The sequence below is a fragment of the Nelumbo nucifera genome, chromosome 1 (assembly GCF_055504915.1).
Source record: "Nelumbo nucifera cultivar China Antique chromosome 1, China Antique-T2T, whole genome shotgun sequence".
Lineage (NCBI taxonomy): Eukaryota > Viridiplantae > Streptophyta > Magnoliopsida > Proteales > Nelumbonaceae > Nelumbo > Nelumbo nucifera.
In genome coordinates this window covers 83,763,398-83,782,091 of record NC_142649.1, presented here as the reverse complement: position 1 = coordinate 83,782,091, position 18,694 = coordinate 83,763,398, and the positions used below count along the sequence as shown (strand labels likewise).

General features: G+C 37.9%; 1 protein-coding gene across 1 annotated transcript; it reads left to right on the top strand.

The window, feature by feature from the left end:
* The first annotated feature begins 4,076 nt into the window (after positions 1-4,076).
* LOC148803500 (uncharacterized) lies at positions 4,077-10,382 on the top strand. Its single transcript, XM_088886918.1, has 2 exons — positions 4,077-7,231; positions 7,699-10,382. Exons 1-2 carry the CDS (start codon positions 7,074-7,076, stop codon positions 8,438-8,440), a joined length of 900 nt encoding a protein of 299 aa, XP_088743044.1. The 5' UTR covers positions 4,077-7,073; the 3' UTR covers positions 8,441-10,382.
* The last annotated feature ends 8,312 nt before the right edge of the window (positions 10,383-18,694 follow it).

Genomic DNA, 18,694 nt, shown 5'->3' with positions numbered 1-18,694 from the left:
AGGTTGGAAGTGCCAAAATCTTCTTTTACATCATAAAACCAGTTGTAAAACATTGTTATGATATTGTCTTAGGTTTTTACCATTCCTTGGCTTAAGTTGCAGTACTAGGTATAAGACCTTTACAATGACTTCTTGAACTCCCTAAGGTACAGGACTATAGGTCTTGAGTATCGATATTGTTCAAGGGCATCTAAGAATTGTCTGTTGTGCTCCCTAGGGCTATCTTCATCTTTAATGAACTTGGTGAACATTGGAGCCTTGAGCTTATATAGATATGGCTTTCAACATATATTTTCTGGATAAGGTAGTATTGCTTTCAAGTGCCCACTAGTCAAGGATGTATTGGATTGGAGTTGGCTAAAAGATTTTTGCACCTCGGCCATAGTGATATAACCCATTGGTGGGAGAATAGATGGCTAAGTTGAACTGTTGAAGTTCCCCTTACTATAATCCTTTTTTTTTTTTTTGCAAATCTATAAAAGTACAAACACATGTGGTTGGCTTTTGGAATTTTCACTAGACTAAAATACCCCATCTCTAAGGTTTGAATCAGACAAGGAGCAATGGTAAATATGTAACTTTGTTTTCTCATTTAGTGTTTATCAGGAAATGACTCTTCTTTCTCATTTAATGCTTATTACTAAAAAGACACAAAACTCCATTGTTTTTGTTCATATTTCATAATTGTAAAACAAGTCAATGGCAAAAATGCTATTTAACATTCCCATTTAATGCTTGTTATGGAAAATACACAAAAGTCCATCTTTTTGTTCAATAATTGGAAAACACATCATGGTAATTACTGAAACCTCCCTTGAAGTTTTTGACCATTGCCCAAACCTCCCATGAAGTTTGGTAATTACAATCACCTTCTCTAAACTTCTTGACACAGTTGCAAGTAGACCCCATTTGTAAAATCCTCTAACAAGAGGCATGAAAATATCCAAAATACCCATGTAATTATTATTGAGGCTGGTTTATACATAAAAAACAATATAAATGTTATGAACAACAAAAAAAATATAGTTTAAAGTTGCAGTTTTACCTTTGAGCAATTGATATGAAGGGAAAATTTGGAAAATACATCATTTCCAAAAAAGAGATTAGAAGGGATTGGGGTAGTGATTGATATGAAGATAAAATTTGGAAAATAAACATTTTGGTCAAAAGTAACTACATAGGTATTTTGGACATTTTTGTGCTTTTTGTTAGAAGATTCTAAAAGAGGGTTTACTTCTTGCAATTGTGTCAAAAAGTTCATGGGAGGTGATTACATTTACCAAACTTTGGGGGGGGGGGGTGTCAACAATGATAAAAAATTTACAGTAGATTTTAGCAATTTACCCTTTCATTTATTTAAAATAAAAAAATCTTAAAGTACATCTTATGTTCTCAATAGCCAATGTTGGGCCACACCATGAATAGATTTCCAACTTGCAAATGGACGATCAATTTATTCTTTAAACTATTTTCTTGTTTTTTTAAAAAAATATTTTTAACCTATTTTCATTGGTTAAGGTAGGAGATGGTTTTCTCTTCTTTATTCCCACCATGTTAACTTTTTATTACCTTAAATCCACATCATCAGATGGCAAGATATCTGCAAGAGTAAGTGATATATTTTTTATAGCAGTTTATTGTAAGGTTTTCCGCGGTTGAAGGAGCTGAAGTAAAATTCTGCCGAAGGTAATTGATAAAAATTATTAATTTTATTAATGAACCATAATAAATAAGAATAATAAGGTTGTTTCAAGATGCATGTAGAGAAGAAACAACAGGTAGATGGAGAACTTTGTGGAGGCCAATTGATGGAGAAGATTTATAAAGGTGGAGGCGAAAAGTTTTCTGTTGGAGGAACTAAAAATCAGAGGGCAGATTAGCTTGAAAATCTAGGAAGCTAAGAAGGCTTTAGTGCTGCTGGTAGGTTTGGACGTGGTAGAATGGCTCATAGGTTTTGTAGCAAAAGCAAGTGCAAAAGGGAAGGAGAGAAGCTGGAAAGAGTTCATCACAAAGGTGGGAAGAAGGTATGTGGTGGAATGCAGAAAAAATCATAAAGGTTCCTTCATATCTCTTTCAGAGTTCTTTGACAAGAACAGGAAGCAACTGGTCTGTTTTCCTAAAGGAAGAAAGAGCCAGGGGTGGATTGAGATAGCAAAGGTTCTGAGGGAGTTTTCATCAAGAGTGAAAGTAGAACAGAGAAAAGGTACAGAAAAGAAGAAGGAAAAGGGGAGATTTCAAGAACAGTAGTCAATCTCGAATCCCCTTGGCAATTTGCTTCTACCTTGGTGCAAACTTGAAATAACGCAGCTCTGTTAGTAACGTCTGAAAAAGGAGATTGGACAAGCAAGTTGATAAACCAACTAGAGGGTGGAAGGAAATTGCTGTTTTATTGACAAAACATTTGAAGTTGAGAACCGAATATATTCTAACACGCTTTGATACGTGCAAAGCCTTGCTGGATCCACTGGAAAATAAAGTAGGAGTTGGTTCTGTATGTTTGCAGGATGATTTTGGCTCGATTAATATTTTCAGATGGTCTCCTTCTTCAAACTGGAATGATTACTGGATTCTAAATGGGGTGGTAGTGCGTATTGTGGGTTTACCATTCCATCTTTGGAAGGATGAAGTTGTAGAAGTGATAGCAGTGTTGTGTGGAGCAAAACTGGCTGGTGTATTCTGGGGAGACCTCAGGTCTGCAGCATTATTGTTGAATGGAGTCAAGCCCGAGGATATACCCAGAAAAGTGAATGTGAACATAGAAGGAGTGTTCATGGAGGTTTGGTTGGCTTCTTCCATGGAAGCTGAAGTGCTGAACTGTAGAGGGAAGCTCGGAAGGAGGAAGATGCAAAGGTTGAAGATGAATTCCTGCGTGGCAGCGAAGGATTGGAGGATCTTCAAGGACAAGAGAGTAATACAAAAAAGGGCAAACAAAATTTGAGAGGTCCAAAAGCATTGCAGATGGAGGAAAGTCTTAAATGTATTCAACAAGGTATTTGCTAGGCCTTTGACAAATCTTATGCCCAAGCAGTTACAAGTGGCACCGATTCCAAATTTTCAAATACACCCGTTCTTCTTTCTGTGAGAAGACCAGAAAGGGGGTGGAAAAACCTGTTGAATTGAAGCTAAAGGAAGATGGGGAGTTTAAACAGTTGGGCCAAGGGGAAAAAGACAAGAATGGTTTTGGTGGGCCCTAGAACCCAAAATATGGGCCGTCTAAATCGGGAGTGGTGGGTGTTGGGCCATCTAAAGGAGGCTTCTATAAAAGATCAGGGGTGGAAGTTCTGAATGGGCTGAATTCTTTTCGCCCATATAAGGTTCTCAGGCGGACACAGTTATTCCATTTCAGGGGCCCAAGTTAAAAGAACAAACTTTAAAAAGCCATGTGACTAAGGGTATGCCTTCGATAGATGGTAATTACCATCTATCTTCTTCCTCTTCGAGCCCAACAGACCTAGGACTTGGAAGTTTGACCTCTGCTTTTTCTGGAGGCTCGTTGCAATGGATTGCGACGGCAGGGCTAAATAAATTATCGCTGGAAAAGCACAACTCAAGATGCATTAGACGAAGTGATTTAGAGGAGATTAGGAAGGACTTTCTCTCTGAGGATGAAGATTACAACGGTTCTGATTCAGATGATTCAGTGAGCCTGGGTAGCATCGATCTAAGAAAATCGAAGGACATCACTGAGGAAGATAACTTCGGAATGGAAGTTTTGTTTCAGGAGGATGAGGGAGAAGGTTCTCAAAGTTTTGAGGGAGGTCCGATGAATACGATGGAATGGCAAAAGGAAACTATGACTGGGACTCAGGTTTTGCCTCTACTCGCATGGGAGATTAGCCCCCTAGACCAGGAAGAATAGGTTTTTGGTTTGGAAGGGAAAGACTCTACCAGAATGGTCTGTAATGAATTGCCTGAAGCTGGACAGCAGTGGAAGACTAACTCAGTTTCTGCCACAAGTTGTTGACTTCCTCTATAAAATCTCTTATGCAGATCCGAACATAGGAAACAGGATTAGACTTGCCTCCCTATGCCGGTTCCTCTCCCTTGGAAGAAGTTCACTTGGTCTCCAATAATGCAGGTATTTTTGTCCATTCGGTTTTGGTTATTGATGTGCTTCCTGTGCTTGAAAGAGATACTCTAGCATCCTGAGAGGAAACCTTAGGTGGGGAGGAAAGTAAAGATCATAGCAATGGTGAAGGTGAGTGAAGTGAGATAAAGATGGAGGTTAAGAAAAAGCAAGAGGAAGAATTAGAAAGAATATGGGAGCAGATCTGTGCATTACTGGAGGGGAGTATAAAGAAAAGGAGGAGGGATTAGATGGTGGGGAACAAGAAGCAACTCCTCAGAACAAGGACCGTCATAAAAGTTCTAGGTTGGGGGGAGGGAGGTGGGTGAAGTCAGTGGATCGGCTAAGAAGACAGAAAAAGAAAAAGAGATCAGAGGTGGAGGGACTAATCTCAAATATAGAGGACGATATCAAGTTCAGTGGAAGAGGAGAAAGAAGGAAGGGCTCTTCATAAGGTGGAACCGTGTTAGAAAGGGGCATTTGAAAGGAGTCTCACAATGAAAATCATTAGTTGGAATGTGAGAGGGTTAGGGAGTGCAAGAAAAAGAAGGGCAATTAAAGACTTGCTAAGAAGAGAGAAACCTGATATAGTCATGTTACAGGAAACTAAGTTGGCAGAATTGGATAGGAGATAGGTCAGAAGTGTGTGGAAATCAAGAGGAGTTTGTTGGACTTCAGCTCCCTCTTGGGGAGCCTTAGAAGGGATAGTTACTTTTTGGAGGGAGGATGTTGTAGAACTAGTGGAAGAACTTATAGGGAGATTCTTTTTGTCTTTAAAATTCAGAAATGTGGTGGACGGACTCACTTTGGTGTTAACTAATGTCTACGGGCCAAATACTTATAGAGAAAGGAATGCAATGTGGGAGGAACTGTATGAAACACAAGGTTTGTGGAATGGCTTGTGGTGCCTACGGGGGGATTTCAATGTAATCAGGTTTTGTAATGAATGAAATAACCCCCAAAGAACAGTTACAACAAGCATGAGAAATTTCAATGACTTAATTAACACATGTGGTTGTGGTCTAAAGGAATTACCCCTTCTACAAGCCAATTTTACTTGGTCTAATTTCCAAGAAAACCCTTTTTGCTCCAAACTTGATAGGTTCCTTTTTAATGAAGAATGAGAGGATCATTGGAGGAATCTGGTGGCTAGAATTCTTCCTAGAGTGACTTTTGATCACTACCCTATTCAATTAGGCCAAGAAACTCTAGGCTTTGGACCACGACCCTTTAGATTTGAGAATATGTGGCTAACTCATCCAGACTTTGGACGCTTGGTTGGGGAGTGGTGGAATGAAGAATTGAGAGGGGTAAAGCGGAAAGGTGTAAGGTTCCACCAAAAGTTGAAGAGATTGAGAGCCAAGATTAAAGAGTGGAATCAAGAGCATTTTGGAAGGATAGAGGAACAAAAGAATAATTTGTTGTGTAGGATTGATGGTCTAGACTCCAAAGAATCTCAAAGGATCATGATTGAGCAGGAAAGGATTTTAAGAAGAAGGTTAAAGAAGGAATTGGAAGTTCTTCTTAGAGAGGAGATTTCCTAGAGGAAAAAGTCAAGACACAAATGGATCAAAGAAGGGGATGACAACACAAAATTCTTCCATGCCATGGCTAATGAGAGGAGAAGAAAAAATTGTGTGGCCAAATTAGAAGTGAATGGAGAGGAAATCACAAACCAAGATGAGATAGCCAAAGTGTTTGTGGATCATTTCAAATCAATTGTTGGGAAGCTGTTGAATAATAAAGTAAGGCTGGAAGGATTAGATTGGCTCAGGTTGTCTGAAGAGCAAGCAATTTGGTTAAAGAGAAGTTTTGAAGAAGAGGTAATTAGGCATGCAGTGTTTTCAATGGACATATCCAAAGCTCCTGGGCTAGATGGTTTCACTATGGCTTTTTATCATGATTGTTGGAATGTGGTAAAAGAAGACCTTTGTGATGTGTTTAAGGAATTTGAGGACAATAATAAAGCAAGCCTTGGAGTTAATGCTACCTTCATATTCCTAATCTCTAAGAAGAAAGAAGCAAAAAAAAACCTAAGGATTTTAAGCCGATTGGCTTGGTGACTAGCATTTACAAAATCCTGGCTAAAGTGTTATATTTGAGGATTAAAGTAGTGCTGCCCTCTATCGTTAGTCAAGCTCAAGGAGCATTCGTTCAGGGGAGATAAATAACGGATCAGATCCTAATAGCAAATGAGTGTGTGGAGGACATGAGAAAGTGAGAAAGTGAGAAAGTGAGAAAGTCCGAAAGTCAAGGTTTTGTTTGCATGTTGGATTTAGAAAAGCTCAATGACTTTGTGGATTAGAGTTCTTTATTAGAGGTCCTAGGGTTTTGTGGGTTTGGAGTTAGATGGTGTAATTGAATAAAGGGCTGCATAAGTTCTTTCCATTTTTCAGTCTTGGTTAATGGGTAGTCAAGGATTTTTTCCCAGCTTTTAGAGGCCTGAGGCAAGGTGACCCCCTCTCCCCTTTCCTCTTCACCCTAGTTGCAGACGTTTTCAGCAGTTTGATCTCTAAGGCAGACAAGGAAGAAGTAGTGAGAGGTTGGAAGATAGGAGGGAATGGTATCAAGGTGACCCACCTATAGTTTACTGATGACCTAATAATCTTTTGTGAAGGGGGTGATAGGAGAACAATAAGGAACCTCAAATCTCTGATAAAGCACTTTGAGAGAGGAGCCAACCCTAAGGAGAGCATTGTTTGGGCCCCGATTCTGGAAAAATTTGAGAAGAGATTAGTTTCGTGGAAGAGGAACTATATTTCTTTAGGGGGTAGAGTAACGTTACTGAGAGCTTCCCTAGCAAATCTGCCGATTTATTACTTCTCGGTTTTCAGTATTCCTGTTTGGGAGGCCAAGAAGTTGGAGAGATTAATGAGAAATTTTCTTTGGGAGCTAGGGGAGGAAAAAAGGATCATCTAATAAATTGGGGAATAGTTTGTAAGAGGAAAGAGGGGGGTGGGTTGGGTCTAGGGAATTTGGTTTTAAAGAATAAAGCTCTCTTAGGAAAATGGTTGTGGAGGTGGCCTATAGAATAGAGGAGAGGCTGTGGCATGAGGTGATAGATAGTATACATGGAAGTTTGGGAAATGGATGGGATGCTGGTGTATCGTGTCGAGCCATGATGGCAACTCAGAGTATCCTCCCTCAATTCCTCAATTTTGTCAGGTATGATGTCAACTCTAGTACTTCTGTTTTGTTTTGGGAAGACATCTGGGTGGGCAATTCTGCTCTTAAGGAAAATGCTATCTCTCACTTTCTTCCAACACCTGTTTCTCCACCCTCTCTGAATTGAGACTTTGGGTTTCGTAGGGGCTTGAGGGATCATGAACTCTCTTGTGTTTCAGACCTTTTGTCACTACTTGAAAGTGTTTTCTTGGACCCCCTCAGATCTGATATGAGATTATGGTCCCCTCATCCAAAAGGTTACTTCACGTTTGCCTTTTTCTTTAAGTCCCTTTGCTCTTTCCAGGACTTTTGGGTTTTCCAGCTAAGAAGCTCTGGTCTAGACCTGTACCTCCTAAAATTATTATTTTCTGTTGGGAGGTGTTCTATAGGAAGATCAACACTTTGGACTGCTTGCAGAAGAGAAGGCCCTCCATGTGTTTGTCTCCTAACTGGTGTGTATTTTGCAGGGCTAATGGTGAGGATTGCTCTCACTTACTTTTAACCTGTTCTTTTTCTGCTGCTATTTGGCATTGGATCTTTGCCTTGTTTGGGTGCAGTTGGAATTTGACTACAGCCGTACATCAACTCCTTGACCCCTCCTTTGTGTGGCCCACAAAATCTGGTAAAACAATGTGGAGGTGCGTTAAAGCTGTTGCTTTGTGGACAATTTGGGAAGAAAGAAATGCGAGGCTATTCCAAGAGAAGGAGAGAAATATTCAGACTGTAAATGTTTGTATTTTGACCAGGGCAACCCACTGGCTGAGATCTTTGAACTCCTTTCACACATTCTCTTTTGATGACATTTGGAGGAACTGGATAAATGTGGCTAGTAGCAGTACCAGGAAGAACAGGGTACCAACTGTGTGGGTGCCTCCTTCCGAAGGCTGGACAAAGTTGAATTTTGATGGTAGCAGCCAAGGCAACCCAGGTCCTTCAGGGATAGGAGGGGTGCTGAGAGATAAAGACAGCAATATTTTAGCCTTATTCTCAGGCTCCATGGGTATAGGAGATTCTATTAGAGCTGAGCTTTTACCGGTGGTACAAGGTATTCAGATTGCAAACCAGTTAGGAGTTCAGAATCTGCTTATTGAAGGAGATTCCAAAGTTGTTGTGGGTTGGCTAACAAATCCAGATTCAGTTATTTGGTGCTACAGGGACCTTCTGAGGAAAGTTAGTTGGTTTTCAAGGAACATGACTTTTACTTCTTAGTGGGTGAGTAGAACAGCTAATACCATAGCGGATGGGTTAGCTAAGCAAGGGGCCTCAAGGGAACATTTATTTTGGGCTGCTTTGTAAACTTTTGTTTTCTAGTCTAATGTAATACATTGTTGTTGTGTAGGAGAGGTACCAGCTCGTGCCTCTCCTTGGGCAGTCTGTATTGTATTATCATATTGATCTTTCTTGAGTAAAATCTTACTCATTTATAAAAAAAAGAATAATAAAAATTTTATTAATTCTCATTACCTTTGCAAGAATTTTATTTGGACATATCGTTATATTAATAAACCATCATAAATGTGATAAATAAGATTAATTTTTATAGATGTAGAAATATAAAAAATTGCAAAAAAATTTGAAAATATATTATATACTATCATCATCACAAAATTTGTTACATGCAAAGCACTACACAAATACTAGTGAAAAGAAAAGGGTGGAGGTGGTGTGGGGAGCTCTTTAGCTAAATTGAGGACTTGACTGTGTACTTCTTGGATCATGGACATGAATTGCTATTAAACCTTTTACACAATCATGGCCAGTAGGGCTAGGGCTATTACCAAGTCAGTATTGGCCTAGTTAGTGCTAGTTGCAATTTGCAAAAAAGGAGAGAGGGGGTTGTTTAGATTGATGTAGGTGTGGGACTTCGTGGATTAGCAGGTAGGTCTTTATCGTTTTGATTGTTTGAGTTGCACTCCGTGGCTTCTGCGATAGCTTCAAGGCCTCAAAGAAAGTGATGAATACCTTTTTGGCACTAATTTATCTCTACAGCTGATCTCCCTAGTGGATATAATCCCATGTAGGATGGATTGAAATGGTGGTGGGCCCACATAGGGTGGTTTGTTTCCTCTAGAGCATTTAGGAGGTTAGCCTGAACCACCAAAACTATTATTAGGTACTAGTAATCGAAGTAAATATACAGGAGTAAAATTTATTGATTAGGACTAGTGCATACAGAAGAGATGGTTGATTATTGCTTGGTCAGTGTGTGCTGTGCATTTAAGGTGTAAGAGGGTGGAAATTCGCTTTGGCGTAGACCCGGTTTAGTCCACCATGAACCAAAAATGAATCAGTCCAGTCCAATAATCAAACCAAGAAAATTCCAGAAAATCTCTCATTTAGGAAAAGGGAAATTATATAAACAACACTTAATCCTGAATTAGGGAGACCTCTCTCTCTCTCTCTCTCTCTCTCCCTTTCTCCCTCTTTCACCGCTTCTCTTCTCCACCACTGGAAAATTGTCTGAACTATGTCTGTTTTGATCCCTCTCAAGGGGAGTACAAAGAGCAGCCTGTGTCAGGTTCCAGCCACACTCCCTTTCTTCCCCTACTGATTCACTCCATTGCCATTCCTTGGACTTTTGGAGATCCGACTGTCAACGCCTTGACAACACTCTTACTTCTCAAAGTTTCAAAGCTTCTAAGACTCAGTGATAACTGTAGGTAGAGTATAGGCTTAAGCCAAGATTATAATGTTTCCCTTTGATTGGTAGTGGGGGTACTTGTAGGCTATTGAGCAACTGAAGTTGATGGGGTTGACTATCTTTCTTGATGTTATTTCTATTAGCCCACTGTTAGAATAGTTTGGCTATGGTAAGGGCTACCACATTGATTAAGTTAAAACTACTACACTGTTAACCCATAGGATGTGATTATAAGAGGTCAAAAGTTACTTTATATCACTTTCCCAAAATACACTAACATCGAGTGTGAGAATGTGTTGTTATACTCCAATAACAGCTGGCTTTGTCAGTTAATGATGGTAGCTAGCCCCTTGATACATGCATATGTTAAAGGCAAGGGTGTTAGATGTCCAATATGTGTTTGGCCTGTTTCTCAAGTCCATTAAGTGTATGGACTGTTCACTGTCATGTGCAACATTTAGGGAGTGCCTCCTTGACCCCCAAATTACAATCTCATTGTTATTCCAGGTTGAGGGAAATACAGACTTACTATGAAAGTTAGTGATGAAGGGTGATTTGGCATGACCTAGTAAGAAGAGGTCACATGGACGCGATCTACTCGAGGGGTGACAACTCAGCCAAAGGAACCCAGTCCGCAACAATTAGAGCTCGGGTATTCAGTCACCTCAGCCCAAAATCATCTTGGCATAAAGGCACCTCGACACCCAATCCAGTTCGGGGCTAAAGAACCGAAGTATCAGTTTGGAGCTAAAGAGCCGAAGCGCCACATAATCGACTCCAGAAGCCTCCCCAACGGACCCCGAATTTCTCGAGATCACGACAGGACTCATCCTCACTCCGCCCGAATCGGAGGAAAACGATAAACCTTATCAACTGACACATTACTCTCCTTCAAAAACGGAACAGATCTTATCTACGCAGCCCGGAGATCCCAGAGCTTTTTCGTAAGATCCACGACTACTCCACTATATAAGGACATCAAACCCCAAGGCAAAGGTACGCGCGATTATTTACTCACTAGCACTCAAGCATTCAAGTATTCAGCTCACATCCATAATATAGTACTGACTTAAGCATCGGAGCGACCTCGCCAGGTTAGCCACCCCAGGTTCTCTACTCTATTATCTTGCAGCTTGGTCCAGCTTGCCACGCAATTGGTGTTCGGATCATCTTCCAGCTAGGAGTATCCAGCTCGCGCACCATCAGGTAGGAAATCCACTTAGGCTCTCCCAAGGTTTGGCCGTTTGGGTTTAGTTTGACCTAAAGAGGATTGGTTTAAGATGGTAAGTCAAGCATTATCTTGGAGGGTTGACAATAGTCATCTCTTGACTTAGAGTCATAGTATTGAATTTTGGAGTGGGCCATCTGAAATGAAGATGGCGAAGGTGGCCTAATTTGGTACTTCTGGTTCTGGTATTAGTTGGTCCCTTGATCATTTGAGATTCCACAAGCTGCTTCTTTCCTAGAAGAATATAACCAGAAACCACATTAAAGACCTCAAAGATAACAAGCCATCAGTTACTGAAGAATTTATGAGGGGGGTTCCCTTGACCTGGAGTAGTTTAGTTTGTGAGTACAGACATTTTTCAAGTGGAAGTATTTACAGAAGCAGTAGTTATTCATTTACTTATGGGAGAAATATAAAGCAGCTAGTCTAAAACAGCGAAGACAGTTTATGCTGCATGATCATACTTCATCAGTTTTCAGTTATTTGAATTCAAATTATGATAATTCTTCATCTTTTCCTACAGACATCACTCTTTCACACAATTACCCTTCTTGGTTAGGAGCTTCGTCATCTCATGTTTCTTCTTCTTATGATTCATCAAAAGAAATGTTTTCTCTCTTGTGGTTTTGAGCCTCTTGGTGGCCAAATGATTTTGGATGGCGATGGAGGATATCATGCTTCTAGATATGCTTCCTTGCTCAAAGCTCTACCAGAAATACCTCTCCATGGTGTTCCCAAAGATATACTTATCAGTTATCTCTTCAGGGTATTGATCACAATTCAGTGCAAATGATCAGGAGTCATCTGCTCCTTTCTGACCATCATTTCATTTTACTCCAAGTGTATCATCCCCTGGAAGCCAAGAGCAACTTGTTTTGGTCAAGGTGGTCCAGAATACAACCGATCAAGTCACAAATGGTGATCCTGGTTTAACTAGGGCCGGCATTCCAGTATATAATGCTGATAAACTATGTTTTCTCTTAACCAGCAGTCTTATCAGAGTGTATTGAAAAAGAATATATACAGTCATGGAATAGGTTTACATATGATTGCAACAGAAACCACAAGAGCTTCTGTGGCTGCTAAGTAAAATGGAAGTACCATGCCCAAAAAAGAGAAGCCCCTGGCCTCTAGTCTTTCTGTGGATGTTGAAAATTGTAATAAACTGGCTCATGATGGTAATTTCCAGGCATCAGCCAGAGGGAAGTAGGCATAAAGAGTCAAGAACAGAAAGGGATAGAGAGAACGATGAAGCGGATCTTTATCATAACCCCAAATGGAAAGCAGATGAAACTAGGATAAACAATGAGTCAAAAGCACTTAAGCTTTTCCATACTGGTCTTATGGATTTTGTGAAAGAATTGGCAAAATTTTAGCATGAAGGCCAATCGAGCAAGGATGCACAGAAAACTATTGTAAAAAAAAAAAGAGACAGTTGATAAGATCCTTGGCACATTACAGCCACATCAATTTCCAAATACCATGGAATCTATTAACCAATATGTATCATTTTCATGTCCTAATATTGCAAAACTTGTTGAGGCAAGCTTCTGGATTTTATAGATGATGTTTAGACTATTGGTTTGGAGGTACTTTAACCTTGAATACAACTGAACATGTGCTCTGCATTTGACATTCTCTTGTTTCATTTGCAAGATTGTGTTGCTATGGCTGGCAAATCTTGAATTTTCTGTGGCCTAATGATTGTGGCCTTGTAACTTGAAGTTAGTATGTTTTTGAGGCTGTCTTGGTTTTCAAAATCTATAGCTAAATCTGAGATTTATTTGGTATGTTATGGATTTGCTTGTGAAATTCCATGTTATACTTCAGGTAAAATTGTCGGATTTCATGTTTGTTGTTGATGCAAGGTAGAATTGTGATGTAGAAAAAAAATGCAACCTTTATATATGCATGAGATAAAATGTATTTGTTGAGGCAGTGGGGACTGGGGAGACCTTGAAGACATAGTGATATTTTAATTATTAATTGTTGAGGCAGTGGAGATACCCTGAAGACCTTGAAGGCTTGTTGAGGCAGTGTTCTTCTGTAGCACAACATCCATGCTTATGAAATGCTGTATTCTGGAATTACTTTTGATTGGTGACCGTCAATGCAAGTGTTAAAACCATCTGAGACCTAAAACCTGATCCAAGTTGACTAGACTTTTATAAAGACAACCAAAAGAAGGGTTGCTCATATTGGAAGAATTTACACGATTCATCTAATACAATTATTGTGGTCTATACAGAAAGTTTTAACTTGTATTATCTGTATCATTTGTGGGTTTGGTAAAGTGAACTTGCATAATTTGTTAAATGCTTGGTTTTCATTGATCTTCTTGGTTCAACTATCACCTTCAAAAAGAAGGTGACTCCCCAAATCACAAGTCTTAAACATGCCCAAAACAAAGTTTCCTTGTTAATTCCTTGCGTTGCCAAGGCATCAGCCAAGCCATTTGCTGACCTTCTAGTCCATTTGAATTGTACTCTAAGCTCCCTTTTTAGGTTTATAATTTCCCTTACAATTTGTCTAAGGGACCAAGTGCCTAAGCTATTTGTTTGCATCCATCTTATTACCAACTGATATTTTTGTTCAGTAGAAGGTTTCAAGCGAGGAAAGGCACTTGGAAACCAGTGAGACCATCAAACTCAATCCTCCCTTATGTATAACTTATTTGTGATGCATCATCAATATGTTCATTCTCAATTCACTGTCCCAACTATATAAACTTGACATTACTGATGAATTTTACCATGTATCAAGGTGAGGGAACCTTCTGATAGAATACATATGTATTGTTTATGGATGTACTTTCTATTAGACTAACCCCATACGAGGACTTTGGTATCCCACACAATTGCAGGTTTTGTGGAGTAAGAATCCTGCTCAAATCGGGCCATTTGCTCATATTATGCTGTTATCATATAATGCTCAGGGGACGTTGACATACAGATATTTACCAATAGAAGTTAATGCATACTTGCACAGGCAGAACAACTTAGGCCCTGTTTGGTTTGTGGGAATAGGGGTCTGGAATTGGAATTGGAATGGGCTATTCCAATTCCAAGTGTTTGGTTGAGTAGAATCGCAATCCCATTCCCATTCCTGCTGGAGTGGCAATTCCCCATTTGAGGGTATGGCCATTCCCTGCCTCTCCCTTGGGAATTAAATCCCATTCCTGTCTGAATCAAACAGGCTATGAGAATAGACTATTCCAATTCTGATTCCAAAGGATTTCAATTCTTATTTCAATTCCGATTCCAGATGCAAACCAAACGGACTCTTAATGTTGCCAATGGGTCCCAAGATCTTCAAACAGCATGGCTAATGCCTCAGCCAGCCAGGGAGGGGGAGCTTGATGTGACGGATACAGTGTATGCTGGTCTACAGATACATGTTAAAATGTAAAAAGGTAAACTTGTTCATTTTGTATATAAATTACTAAACTTTCTGATTGTTACCGGTAAGCTAAGTAGATTTGTGAAAATGTGTTCTAGTCTAGAATGTGCAATATTTTTCATGTAATGTTTGTTTTTAATTTTTAATTATGTTCATAATATTCTTACTTCTTGGACTCCATTAGAGTTTGTTATGTCTCTGTTGCAAGATCATAAGCTGTTTGTTTAACTTCCTCTTGTATATATGACGTTTGTGTTTCGCTGCTAAACATGCACAACATGTGCTTGATAGTTTGAACCACAGAATATTTTCATACAAAAGACAGAGGCCATATAATTATTTTTGGGGTCAAAATTATCAAACTAAATGCTGCATATGCCAACAAGCTACCTATTGATCACAAAATCAAGAGAATTAGCTTCTGTTAGTTTCTGTAATCCATGATCATCCGCAAAAAATAACCTCTCGTATTCTGCATTGATGATTGCCACATTTACTGGATTAATACCTCTTCTGGAATTGTAGATTTTTATTTATTTTTTAAATCTCCTAGACCCTAGAAACAGCAACAGAGCAACCATCTGGTGGTATTTGGTCAAAGGCCTACTGCTGCAAAGCCTGGCTCAGTCGGATAAATGAACAACCATAGAGAAGAAACTGCTTGTTAGGGCTGCAAAAGGATCGGATTGGATTCAGTATAGGGTATTATCCGATCCAATTTGATGAGAAATCCAACCAATCCGAATCTGATGAGGATCCACTGACTTTTCAAGATTATGATTCAAATTCAAATTCAAATTCAGATCTTATCAGTCCAGTCCAATCCGATTTGAATTGTAATAAAAAAACTTGATGATATAATATAAATAGTATATATAATATATATAGAGTATAGCATATAATATTCCATAATTAATGGATTGGATCAGATCGGATCATGACGGATTGGATCGGGTACATTTGAATTCAATCCATTAATTACACGAATTGCTTTTTCCGATAAGATCTGATTTGGTAAGATCAAGGGAGGTATCCAAATCCTGCTTTTACTGGATCAAATTTTGATTCGACTTATTTTGCAGCTCTACTGTTTGTACGTGGGCTTTACAGGTGTCCAGGAGGTAATGATCCCACTTTGGTCTTAATGGAGGTTAAGTTTTCTGGCAGCCTTGCATTGCTTCTTGCTAGGGAGATTCCTCAAAGAGATTGTTATTGCCATGCATCATTATATGGCATGTATGTGTTGCAGAATAATGAATACACCCAACTACCCAAGAACAGAGAACAATTGGCAAATAGAGAAATCATAGGAGAAATGTAAAACAGAGAAACTCAAGAAATACAGAGATTTACATAGTCCAACTTATAGTCTATGATATAGAAATACACTATAAAGCAGTAGTGACTTACCTTCTCTCTTATGAAGCCCAGTCCCTAATACGCCCACAGCACCTTTACTCTGTTCAATTACCTTACACACTCCTTCCTTTCTTTCTTTTCTTGACTCTCAAGATATAAGATATAAGATATGTCTAGAAGCACACATAATAAGAAAACCCTAATCAGGTCTTGCTTGACATATATGAGAATCTGGGAAATTTCTTGACTCTCGTATTTCTATAATACCAGTTTTTTATGCCCCCTTTTTTTATTCATGATATTCTGAACTTCTGCAACAAATAAGCAAGAATCTCTCTCTCTAGTTGCATTTTTTTTTAAACAATAATTTATAAAGCTTCGTACTATGTTATTTTAATATGCAAAATAGTCGTGCGATGCTGATATTGATATTGATGATGCCTTATTGAATGAACAGCACGAAGAGAAGGATATACATAATACATTAGCATTGGTTCAATATAATCTGTGTATTTTAGTTGTCAGCAAAAGGGGAGGATTTCACGTGTTGCCCTCTTGGTCTTTCACGTTGGACAGATTTCAGCCCAACAACCCTTCCACGTGATAAAACCAAGTCTCTGCCCTTCTTTTGGAGGCATTTCATCAGTACTTTTAGTAGGTGGCATGTGGATGTTTTGAAGTTTGAAGGAACTGGTACTAAACTATCTCTCTAGAAGTAGAGAAGAGAAACAATACCTGAAACTGTTAACAAAACTGTACATCTTTTCATCTTATAAACACAAAGAGCTATCATATCCTTGTTACTTTGTTAGCAACTTAGCATGATGATTGTTGTAAATGGGCCCACCTCCAAGCACCACATGAGCATTGTGGGTCCTAGTGTTTTGCTCATTTTCTTTTCTAAATATTAGATCCCACATAACTCAAGTCTCAATTCCAACTGTTTTGGGGTCGGCTGTATAAATCCTATTCCTGTCCATCTATAGATTAATCAATCTCTGTCAAGAGCTGTGTTTCTTGTCAATTTTTTGGGGTGTTATCAAATGTGTGTATCGTCCTGTTTTTTCAAAACAAAATAACTGCCACATCAGCAGGCATAATATGATTTTGCTGATGTGGCAGTTCTTTTTGTTTTGAAAAATCAAAATAACACCCTCATTATCACCATTTAGGTTCATATCTACTTTGTTTTTTTCTGTCTTTTCGCAACCTTTTTATTTATTTTAAAAACCCAATTTATTCCTTTTCATTTGCTTCACTCATTGATCTATTTGTGCATAAGGATTAAAAATTTTATACGTTTTTATCCAAATATGAGTATCGGTGCATATCGGTATGGTCAATATTTAGTTTTTTTTTATTTTTATTTATTTATTTTTTTTATAATGATCAAAGGGGTTGGGGAAGAGGGCTGGGATGGTTTAAACCTTTTTAAAAATTTGTGTATTAGTGTATCCAAATGTATCTGGACATATTGATACCAATATGATATACCCTGTATCAAATGTATCATATTGATATTTTAATCCCTACGTGTACATAACTAAACCATTTTACTATTTTAGTTAACATTCCTTGGTCCTCAAATGGAGGTAGTCTTGATACTCTATTTTTTTTTTTTTTTTGTCATTCATCCATGCATTTTCATCTTAGCAACACTTTTTTTTTTCAATATCTTTCTTAATTGTTTGAAACTCTATTCCATAAAAACCATGCTGGTCAAATCAGTTTACATATTTATATTGTTCTAGCCTTTCATTCAGATTAAGCTTTGGTTTTATCAATTAATACCGTATCATGAACATACAATCCACATCGTGATGAGACCTTTTTTTTCTTTTCTTTTTTATGTCTAGTTTGTTCATCCAAGACTAATGCAAAAAAAGATATGAAGCTAGGGATGACCTTTGGTGTAAATCCCTTGTTACTAGGAGATCTAACTTCTAATTCTCTTGGACGTTGGTTATTTTTTCATACAAATGATACCAATATGTATCTTGAAAGCTCCTTTTTCCTACTTCTAAATCCACCAATTGACTTTTCTAGTATCCCTATCATATGCTTTCTCTAAATTAATAATTATCAAGGGGGAATCTCTTTTCTAATCTATAAACTTATCAATTTATATTTTAAAGTAGCTTTCATACTCAACTTCCTTAGAATATATCCAAAGAGGACCTTTTGATATCTTAATCAATTCCCTTAGCTTCTTTAATCATTTACCAAAGTTTTCATATTATTATTTATAAACTTAATCTCATTATAATCATTATAGTTTATAGCTTTGTGTATATCATCTTAGCTATACACTTTTAAGTAGTTGGGACTCATAATCTTTTTTAACTTTTGGTTTTCCTTGAGTCTCTTTTAACTTCTAAACTTTTAGTTTTACAAAAATTAGTGAAAGGGCATGTACCATACATCTGCGCAATTAAAAATAGAAGAATAATAAAAGATGAAAAGACATTTAGATTTTGAATTTTTCTCATTATACTCTTTTAAATGTTTTAACATGGTTATTAGATTTAAAAACTAAAATATTTAGATTACCCCTTAAAAGCATGAACATTGTATATTATGTGATGCTGTACTATGGAAATATTTTGATCTAATTTTTATGACTTGGATGTAGGGGTGTTAATGGAATTCGAAAATCCAATTTTGAATTCGAGATTCAATATAATCGATTCAAATGCGGATATGATCTGATTCTATTTGACTAATATCCGATTCGACCAATTATTTAATTTTATATAATATATAAAATATTTAAATGTTTTATATAATTTATATATATATATAATAATTAAATTACATAAATAATTTATATATTTAT